Raw genomic sequence first — 10,127 nt, 5'->3', positions numbered from 1 at the left:
TGGGCTAGGTTCGGTGGGATGGGGGGGCGGGTACCATTCAATGCACACACCAGCAGCGCCACGCGTGGAGAAGTGGCGATCACAATTAAAGGTTTAAATCCTCTACTATTAACACAAGATTCGTCATGGCGGCGCTATCCGGCGGAGAGATGTGCATCAAGTACTTGATGTTCGCCTTCAACCTGATCTTCTGGGTGAGCGCATTTAAAAACTAGAATCTATTTGGCGGTGTGTATTGACGACGGAGGCGTGCGTCGTGAGTGGAAATATGAAATAGTGCAAAATCTCATATTGTCGCAGTGTATCCTGAATGGGTTACGATTCAATTTAACCTTTTTTTATTTTTATTTTTTTATCCACGGGACCGCTACTGTACGTAGTCCCGGGCGCGCGTCGGTCCGCTGAGGAGCAGTAATCCTCCCCAGTGGCCAAGTGACCCACTTCCACGGAGCACATCGACGATTTTCGGGCGCTGCATCTATAAATGGTTTCGAGAGAAATTTAAAACAAATAGAAACGCGCTTAATTATTGAACCAGCCTGCCATTTATTGATTACAAATAGTTGGCCATGGTCACGTGGGGAGAAGTAGTGCGCATGTCAGGGAGATGGTGTGTGAGCGTGTATTCGGGTCTGTTGTGTGTGTGTGTGTGACTCTTGAATATCTCATGCACGCTATTTATGTCTCAGTCCCAGTAAACTCGTGGGCTGTGTCCCATGTGGGTGTTTGTTTATCTAGAACTGTGTATATTAAACAGCTTGTGGGTTTCACAAGAATGTTTTCTCCTTTTTTGGTAATGTTTAATTTTGCAGCTCGAGATAGAAATAAGCACAACAAAGCATCACAAGGGGGATGGGGGCATGGTTTGTGTGTGAAAGAGGAAATGCTGCGGGGGGGAAACATTGCTAAAAATATTCAGGTTCCTCATTCGTGAATGTGTCGGAAAAACATTTTGCTTCATTTGGGCAATTCCAAATGGGGTGTGTATAAGTAAACATACAAAATACATACAAGTTACATTTTCCTACCTATGGAATATTACACACACGGTGAAATTTTGCATAATCCCAAAAAATATACCGTTTTTTCCATGTATAATGCGCAAAATTTAACAAATTTATTGTCCTAAAATCTGGGGTGCGCATTATACATGGGTACAAAACAAAAAAAAAACAATTTTTTTTTTCTTTTTTTTTTTTAATTTAATCCGGATATGATACGGAGTCCGCCATTACAGATGCGCTTTCTTCTCTGCTGTTCACGTCAAACACGCTCCATACGAACACAATGCTCTCGTATCAGACGCTCGCTCGATCATCTGCTCGTTTGCTGTCACAATGTGCCCTACACAAATCCGAAACATTTCTTCGCTATCGAGTTTGCTAGCGCATGCGCAGTGATACTGACCGGCAGAATAACATCCGGTTGTTCCCAAAGATATTTTTTCTGAAATAATTTTACGTTAATCGACTTAAGTAGGAGTCAAAATTTGGGTGCGTATTATACATGGGTACAGGCTTTTTTCCAGCATCAACATGCCATTTTTAGGGTGCGTATTATACATGGGGGCGCATTATACATAGAAAAAAACTGTATATTTTTTTTACTATGATGCTATCATTTTTTAGGCGGTTATAAGCATGCCTGGAGCCAATGGTTATCAGTTTCCTCAATTTAGAAGTTTTATTTAGACTTTTAAATGTTTTTTTTTCATTTGGAAAAAAAATCTGCGATGTAGTGAAGCCGCGATAAACGAAACGCAAAGTAGCGAGGTATCACTGTATCGTGATTTTGATAATTATACCTTGCAGCTACAAAATGACCAGCAATAGAAAATTGAATATTACAATTATACAATAATACATTAATACAATACAATAATATATTAATATAAGAATTATTCAAAAAAATCTAATGCAAATACTCATTAGGTTCATGGCTGTACTGGAACCTATAGTTGGTGTTGGACAATAGGCAGAGTATTGCCAGTCAATCACGTGGCCATTGGAAAAATAATTTTAGATGGCACTGCTTTAAGAGCTGTAAAAAAAAATAATAATAATAATAAATTATATTTATAACGCACTTTATATTCGGAGGAATCTCAAAGTGCTACATGGCAAATAAAAACAAGAAAACAAAACAAGGACAAGTATAAAACAACTGGACGACAACCAGGATATGAGAGAAGACTACAGTCACACGAAAAAACACACACGATCCAATTCCTTTTCCACATCCCATGTGGGTTTTGTCACATTTTAAATAAAACAGTTAAAATGACAAAACTCTATGTATGTAACTGACTTAATGTCAGCAGTTCTAACAGTGTTGCCATCAGACGTGTCACAATTTTGGCTGACTGCCTGCAGCTTCTCACACAGGAGTCGTTACCACCGCAATCCATGCAAGCAAGAAACAAACAGAGGAAGGAACATGGGCAGGCTTAAGATTGATAGGCCAGTTTGTGGAGTAGGCCCTGAAGTTCTCGCCACTCCCCGAGTGTGCGTTCAGGCGACTGAAGGCGTGGCGTATTCAGGACGCTTTCACTTCTAAACTTGTTTTCAGCTCACGTTAACACCGCTTCCTCTCAGGAATTTAAAGGTTGTCATCTAACTTGTCAGCATGGCTGTCGTTGGGGGGATCAAGTGCATCAAGTATCTCATGTTTATATTCAACTTATTCTTCTGGGTAGGTGTGCTTTGTTTTTCCTGTTGGGTGTGTGTGTGTATGAGAGAATAAGGCGCAAAAATGGGTGGTGGATTCTCCAAAGATTCTATTTTTGTGAGTCAAATATTCAGGAAAAACACAATCAGTACAGATACGTGTGGTTACATTTACGCTCACAATGAGTCACTGTGAAGTTCGACAGTCATGTCCAAGCATGTGTGCTCAAAACAAAATGGCTTCATGCACGAATGAGTATCAGGTAGAGGAAATCTGGCAACACACACCTTTGAAAACATTTTGTATTATATGCCGGGATAACCATACTAAGCCCCAATACAAGAAGTTGATCAAATGTCTTAACAAATAAAACAAAGCTTTGTTTTGGTTGACACTGTCTGGTATGGAAGCATTACTTTAATACGGTGTTTATTTTTGAGGTGGGAGTTTGTAGTGGTGAAAAGAAAACCCATTTGATCTGACTCTTGTATTGGATTAGAAAAGTCATTCGCAACAACTGTGCTGCGGCATTTTGCCATAAGGGATCATCAGAAATTATGAGTTTTATTTTTAATTTTTTGATTGGTGATTGAGAAATAAAAAATAAAAACATTTATGTGTGCCAGTGACAGCCAGAACACACATGTGCTTAAGGTCAATAAATTGCCATAAGGGATCATCAGAAATTATTAGTTTTATTTTTATTTTTTTGTTTGGTGATTGAAAAATAAAAAAAACATTGTTTATGTGTGCCAGTGACAGCCAGAACACACGTGCTTAAGGTCAATAAATAGGAAAACCCTAAATTAGCATATGTTCCTAATAAAGTGTCATTTGGCAATAATAATCCCAAATGAACTCAAATCTTTTCTCTATGTTGTTGCTTCAGCTTGCAGGCACTGCTGTGTTTTCCATCGGCCTGTGGTTGAGATTAGACCCCAAGACCAAAGGCCTGTTTGAAGGACCAGAGTCTCCATATGTGTTTTACACCGGTAAGAGGCTTTTCGATACAAATGTTGCATTTAAACCCAGGACTACAGAGAAGATTTCCCCGGTTTAGTTTTGCACTAGATGTTAGGAGCGAGCCACAAACATTTGTATACAAGCAATCTAAAAGAAAAAACAACTTATAAATAAATAAATGAATAAATATTACTTTTAAAAAGAACAACATTTGGTCAAAAGGCAGTTTTGGTATGATTTTTGTTGTTATGTGTGTGTAGGTTATTCTTAAATTAAATCCTCTCTCACTCGCTATGCTCTTTGTTTTTTTAATACTTTTTAATTATTTTTTTAGTCTTGATTTTGTATGCATTATATTCTGTATTTTTTCCCTTTTTTATGCTCTATGTTTTTTAATCCTTTTTATGCAAAGCACATATATAAAAAAAACTACCTTGCCTTGCCTAGGTGTGTACATCCTGATTGGCGCTGGGGCGCTAATGATGGTTGTAGGATTTCTCGGATGTTGTGGTGCCATCCAGGAGTCTCCGTGTATGCTGGGACTGGTATGTATGGTTTAACCTAGTCATTGTACAAGTTCAATTAATTAGTCTGGAAATTATGACTTCTTCACTACAACTTATCTTGGTTCCTCTGTGTGACAATTAAACGCTCTGAAGTAGATTTGTAAGTAAAGCTGAACTCCGAGGAAAAACTGATCTTTAAGATTTCCGATTTTAGCCTGAGTAGAATGTGAATGGACCCCCGAGCCTTTGAAATGCCCGTTTTCATCAGCGTTTGCCGAAAGAGGGCCAAGGCCAGCCGGCAGGCTTAAATGTGGCTATTGTCCACTTCCTGCGTGGCTCACTCGTCGCCTCCTCTCGGGGCTTAATCGTCTTGTACTAAATCTCCCGGTAGGAGGGCTCTATGTAAATCAAGTTCACTTCCGCTCAGACGACTTGACTTGTTTATGCATGCTAACGCGCCATTCTAACTCCCTTTATCCTCCTCAGTTTTTCTTCTTCCTGCTTATCATCTTTGCCATTGAAGTCGCCGCTGGCATTTGGGGATTTTCCAACCAGAGCAAGGTACGATAACTCACTTGGGTAAAGTCTTCATAAAGTCGCACTTGCCAAAAAACAATAAATGAGTTCTAAGGAAGATATAAATCTTTTTTTTTTTTTGCTTGCATGACAGGTGGTGGATGACATCACCACATTCTACCGTCAGACCTACAACGAATACAAAGACAGACAGGATGAGCGTCTTCGAGAAACTCTGCGTGTGATTCAAACTGGCGTGAGCTTCTTCATAATGATCAAAGATCTGACATGCTTTTATCAAAATACCCTGAGGATTAAAAAAAATCTGATTTATAATGCGAAGTAGATCTTTTGTTACCAAGTCAACTGGGCTCAAGGATGAAAACAGTTAAAGCATTGATTGTATTTTCACTCTTGGAGATGCGTCAATGTTGATTTGGGAGCTAATCAGACAAGCATAGCATGAAGCCTGAAAGGAGGATGTAATCTAGTGTGAATGGTGTGTAAATAGATACAGCGAAACATCCCATAATGATCAGGCATCGAATTTGTTTTGGCCTAGATGCAAAAAAAAAGAAACAGTGTTGCCTAGCAACAAGATCCACTGAGGAAAACCAACCGTGTTGTTTAAGAGTTTTGGTGTTGTGTTGTTGCAGCTCAACTGTTGCGGTCTAACTGGTACTGTGTTTGAGGGTGCCAAAGACACCTGTCCTAAAGGAGACCTCCTTGAGGCGCTCATCATCAAGGTAGGATCACAACTTTTAACAAGGGTCGGAAAATGGCAAGTGGCTGGACAAACTATCGGGCTCGATGTCCACGTTTGATTTAGATAAATAATAAATAAAAAGACTGAGGAGCCAGCACATTTGATGAGGTCAAAAAGCATTGAAATTGAAAAAAAATTGGTGATCTTAATCATAAAATAATTTGTTAGCATTACCACAGATTTTCTTTTATTAAACCTGAAGTTTTAATTTTTTTAAATTATAATTAAGGAACCAATTACATTGGTCAGAAGCAAATTTGAATCACAGGTTCCAAAAGCAAAACAAATTTCTGTAAACGTTAGAAAAAAACAAACGCAACTATTATATTCCACGATATTCCGAGACTCCTGATAATTCTTGGTGGGCCGGATTAAAGAACCGTGTCAAAGTTTGACCACTTCTACCTTCATGAATCCCACTTAAAAGATTAAAACGAGCGATGGCGTAATTACATATCCATACCACATAATGATGGTGCAGTTTTTCCATTACATTCCTTGCTATGGTTTCTATGGCAACAATGGTTTTACTAGCAAGACCCAAGAAAAGCCCACATAAATCATCTTGTGTTACAGAGCTGCCCCGAGGCCATTGATGAAGTTTTTGAGTCCAAGCTCCACATCATAGGAGGAGTGGGCATCACCATTGGGGTCATTATGGTAATGAACGCTTGGCCCGCTCAATCAAGAGTGCAACAAACTAATTTTTTTTTCCTCTCGCTAGGTGTTTGGGATGATCTTTAGCATGCTCCTGTGCTGCGCTATCAGGAAGTCTCGGGAGGTGGTGTGATGCCCGCAGACGTATACTGGAGTCCTCGTTAATGTTGCATGATGTCATTCCCAGTTACATGGCTCCCTACTGCCAGTTCGGTAGGGTGGGGGAGGAGGAAATCTCACACCCTTACGTCTATGTGGTTGTCAGGCCTAGCTATAAAATGGGCCGCATCTGTGCTTGAGTGACAAATGTCCCACATTGAGATCACCTGAGTGACTTTAGTGCAAAACATCTAAAAAGATCAGCTCACTTATTGGCGGAACGGGTTGTGGTGCGCAACCGAAAAAAATCCAACAACTGCCAAATGGATGTGTGAATGGATTTGAATTAACAGGATTCTCAGCTGTAAACTACTTTTTGTAATTTAGATCAAAGTGTTATTTTTCATTTTGTTGGCTCACCTCTTTCAAGAAACGCCCGTTTTTGTCACGTTTTTATTCTCTTTATAAATCCACATTATCACATGTTATGAATTTTCAAAATGTTTTCAGTTTACTCTTATTGGTTGATTCACATCATACACGCAGATGATTCAAGAGTCAAATAAACAAACATGGAGTTAAATATTGACTGGATCACGCTTTTATTCTAACTCGCACCAACTTTTCCGATATACGAGTTGTCATTCAATTTCAAAGAAGCCTTGTTTTTGTGCTTTTCTTGGAATCAACTTTAAAAAAACAAAACCCACCTCAGAACTCCACTTCATAGGAACTAAGACCTGGTGCGGGTCTGATTAGAAAACAGGGAAGTACACAGTTGGTTTGACTGATTTGGTTGTTGACAAGCCAGCCCTCCACCCTGAGACCGCCGCTAAAGACAACACTGATTGGGCAAAGGAATGTGTTTAAATTTACGAGTGAGTGTTGTTCTCTTATTTGCTTTTGCGGTGGTTGGGGGAAGAGTGCAAGTAAAAAAGAGATAAGATAGAGGAGTCATGGTGAGTGGCCAAAATAAACACAAAGGTTGGTACGTCTTGCCTCTTATATACATACACCTTGTAAAATGATAACAAATGAATTTAAGAAACAGAGGCAAAATGGTAAACACGATAAAGTGGCAGCAACTCACACAAATTAAGGATAAAAACTTAGTCTTCATCATCTGAGGAATTATTGGATTTGGCTGATTTTGGGTGCAATTCGTTGGCGACATGCAGCACAGTGTCCACTCGTAGGAGGCTTTTGACACATTGTAGCACAGCCAGAATGAGATGGAATTTACATGAAACAGACTCAAGCCCCGATAAACAATTCAGACTTGGTGCGGTGTCTCCTTGAGAGCATTTCTCACCGTGATTTGCTAGGCTAATCTCCGGCTGCCATAACACTCCGCCAGGTTGGAAAGGATTCCGATAAAAGCTCCAGACTCTTGATTGAATTTGTAAGAAACGTTTTGGCTTGTTGGAGTGAATCAGTCGCGGAAGATGCAGTAACGCCTCTGCCAAGAGCTGGCACGCAACGGGTATGTTTTCAAAAATGCCGTGTTGCAGGAGAGCGTAGTGTAAGAGAAACTCAAAAGTGCCGCCAGCAGGTAAGACGCAGCCCGGCAAAGTAGAGGATGGATCTTTACCCGTTGCACCCAGGGGCTCCCATGTTGTACGTAGCATGCGGACGGCATCCTGGGCGGCACCTGCATATTGATCCGTTTGCCCTTCACCCAAGCCGCAGATGATGAGACTACTTGGTTGGGAGACTTTGGAATCGGGAAAAGCCACGTGAACGTATCTGTGGAACGGCAGAATTTTAACCGTCAAATCACATGATGGCAGCAGCAGCGATATTGTGTGGTCATAAAATGTGTCCTCACCTATTGGCTCCCAGAAGTATCGGTCGACAAAATGCCAAAGAAGCAACGTGTTCTGGTCGGATCTCCCGATAATCTGTGACGCCCGAGGCCCCGCTCAGATGGAGGAAGAGTGCGAGTTCATCTTCGTCCACGCACTCCACCACGCACATCTCCGCCTGCGTCGCTAGACTCAGGACGGCTTCGGATTGTTTGACAGCAAATAGCAGGATGGAGACGCCGAGAGTTTGAAGGCTGGCAAAAATGTTCTCCAGGGAGCTTTCCGCCCAGGCGCTAAAGTGCATGATGCTCTTGCCATGCGTTCCGCTTCCGATCTCCACCATGTGACTTGCGTTTAGCCATTCGGGGTTCAGGGCTATGTTAAAAACTACCGCCTTGACTGGATGTTGATCGCCATGGCAGTGTGTGGCAAAGTCCCTGTGGATGACTTGCCCCTCAATCAAACGTGAACAGCTAACAGGAAAGCCAGACACCCGCGTATGCAGTGCGGGGAAATTGTCGTTTTGAAATTGGAGTGACGAGGAAGAGGAATCCGATTGAGAGCATTTACCGAGCAGTTTGAAAATGAGCCCGCCCATGAAGTCACAGTGGGCGCAACCCAAACGGGTCCGAAAGAAAGACGCCAACAACGTCTCGACATGAGCCACATCAGAGTTTGATGCCGATTGCGCGCTTGACAGACTGAATCCGATAGGAGCCACTGCAAGAGCAATCAGATCTTCCAGCTTCTCTGATGCAAAAGCCAGCATTTGGTCAGCCATGCGCCTGGCAGCGGCGGACTCGGCCACTTCCCTTGAGTGGTATACGCGAGATACATTTGGTTCCTTAGAGGCTGCGGTGTAAATGGTGCGTAACAACGACGCCACGAGAAGGATAAATGATTTGGATCCATCTCCCGTTTTCCCGCTATGCTTCCAGACGCACTCGAGCAGCATCCTAAAATGAAAGAGAATCAAATAAAGGGTGTCAGCAAAATTTCATGTCATCTCAACAACTCTGGCTGTCCCCAAAGTATTTTATACATCAAACTTAATGCTGACATAGTCAGGCATTGGATTATCTGACTGCCAGAAGCTGAGTTGTTACCTGGCGAGCGGGTGCTCAAGTCGTAGCGCTGTGAGAATGCGCGTTCCGCTACGGCTCAACATCGCCTGTCCGTTGTCTCGTGTGAAAAGCACCTGCCCTCCCTCGGGGCCGAAGGTGCGCAGGACGACGGCCTCCAGTGCACACACAGTCTGCAGGACATGTTTCTGGTGAAGATGCTGCACTGGCCGCATTCCTAATTACTAAAAAAAAAAAAAAGGGATGTCTGAAGGTAGTTTGCAAAACACATTATGCTCACATTGCCTAGGCTGGAGGATGTAAATATTTGTAGTATAATGCAAATGAGGGCAGCACTGTTCTGTTCTGAGACAGAATCTCATCTCCAACCTGCTTGTGTGGATTTTGCATGTTTTCCCCGGGCACTCCAGTTTCCTCCAACATTCCACAATGTTGGACTCCTCTAAGACTCTGAACTGTATGCGAGTCTGCAGGCTTGTTTGTCTACAAGCAAAAATGGATGAATGGCAATGCAAGCAATGATCTTGTGCCAGCTTCATGATCCTGCAAAAAAAAAACATATATATATTATTATTATTTGTATCCTACATGCATCTGTTTCCTACGCGCATCTGCATGCTTCTAAATTGCAATACTACTTATTCAATCTACTGTAAAGAAAAGTCCAGTTGGATGGGTTTACCAGACATAATTCGTTCATTGGGATTAATTGTACACTGTTAATGAACATTACGTTAGGAACAACACTATAATGACGAAAAAAATATTGCAGACAATACACTAGACGTATTACATAGTTAGCATCTAGTAGCGTTCTCATCACTAAACTGACAAGGGGCGATTCACTTTGCTTCTTTATCTGACTCATGGACTCAAAAAGCGAACCGTTTGCCTATCTAGGAATCAAACACAGACGGGAATATTTGAGGAAATAAAAAAGCAGAGCAACTCACCATAACGGAATCAAAACAACGCCGCTTCTATCGGTATCCAGGAGACGGCGCTTCTTCTCTTGTAGGTACGCGAACGCAAGGCTGATCAGGAAACAACACTGCCGCCTAGCGTG

The 10,127-nt window shown here is 41.7% G+C and overlaps 2 protein-coding genes across 4 annotated transcripts; one reads left to right on the top strand and one right to left on the bottom strand.

Moving 5' to 3' along the window:
- The first annotated feature begins 31 nt into the window (after positions 1 to 31).
- cd9a (CD9 molecule a) lies at positions 32 to 6,757 on the top strand. Of its 2 annotated transcripts, none has more exons than XM_061284017.1 (8): positions 32 to 194; positions 3,557 to 3,659; positions 4,078 to 4,175; positions 4,623 to 4,697; positions 4,807 to 4,908; positions 5,309 to 5,398; positions 5,995 to 6,078; positions 6,143 to 6,757. In XM_061284017.1, exons 1-8 carry the CDS (start codon positions 126 to 128, stop codon positions 6,206 to 6,208), a joined length of 687 nt encoding a protein of 228 aa, XP_061140001.1. In that variant the 5' UTR covers positions 32 to 125; the 3' UTR covers positions 6,209 to 6,757. The 2 variants fall into 2 exon arrangements, with proteins under 2 accessions (XP_061140001.1, XP_061140002.1); XM_061284018.1 differs by lacking the exon at positions 32 to 194 and adding an exon at positions 2,510 to 2,691.
- bbs10 (Bardet-Biedl syndrome 10) lies at positions 6,753 to 10,111 on the bottom strand. 2 transcript variants are annotated; one of them, XM_061284012.1, is made up of 5 exons: positions 10,015 to 10,111; positions 9,431 to 9,604; positions 9,086 to 9,285; positions 8,003 to 8,935; positions 6,753 to 7,920 (listed from the first exon to the last, which is right to left on the bottom strand). In XM_061284012.1, exons 3-5 carry the CDS (start codon positions 9,274 to 9,276, stop codon positions 7,284 to 7,286), a joined length of 1,761 nt encoding a protein of 586 aa, XP_061139996.1. In that variant the 5' UTR covers positions 9,277 to 9,285; positions 9,431 to 9,604; positions 10,015 to 10,111; the 3' UTR covers positions 6,753 to 7,283. The 2 variants fall into 2 exon arrangements, with proteins under 2 accessions (XP_061139996.1, XP_061139997.1); XM_061284013.1 differs by having other exon boundaries at positions 9,431 to 9,544; positions 10,015 to 10,056.
- Between the last annotated feature and the right edge of the window lie 16 nt (positions 10,112 to 10,127).

This window comes from Syngnathus typhle, linkage group LG7 (assembly GCF_033458585.1).
Source record: "Syngnathus typhle isolate RoL2023-S1 ecotype Sweden linkage group LG7, RoL_Styp_1.0, whole genome shotgun sequence".
Classification (NCBI taxonomy): Eukaryota; Metazoa; Chordata; class Actinopteri; order Syngnathiformes; family Syngnathidae; genus Syngnathus; species Syngnathus typhle.
The sequence above is the reverse complement of the archived record's forward strand: the minus strand, read 5'-3'. Positions and strand labels throughout refer to the sequence as shown.

Excerpts from the sequence above, each read along its gene's own strand:
- bbs10 (XM_061284012.1), bottom strand. The coding sequence starts at position 9,276 with ATGCGGCCAGTGCAGCATCTTCACCAGAAACATGTCCTGCAGACTGTG. Across the intron at positions 8,936-9,085 it reads CTTGAGCACCCGCTCGCCAG|GATGCTGCTCGAGTGCGTCT; the intron begins GTAACAACTCAG and ends CTTTCATTTTAG. Across the intron at positions 7,921-8,002 it reads ATACTTCTGGGAGCCAATAG|ATACGTTCACGTGGCTTTTC; the intron begins GTGAGGACACAT and ends GCCGTTCCACAG.
- cd9a (XM_061284017.1), top strand. The coding sequence starts at position 126 with ATGGCGGCGCTATCCGGCGGAGAGATGTGCATCAAGTACTTGATGTTC. Across the intron at positions 4,176-4,622 it reads CTCCGTGTATGCTGGGACTG|TTTTTCTTCTTCCTGCTTAT; the intron begins GTATGTATGGTT and ends TATCCTCCTCAG. Across the intron at positions 6,079-6,142 it reads TCACCATTGGGGTCATTATG|GTGTTTGGGATGATCTTTAG; the intron begins GTAATGAACGCT and ends TCCTCTCGCTAG.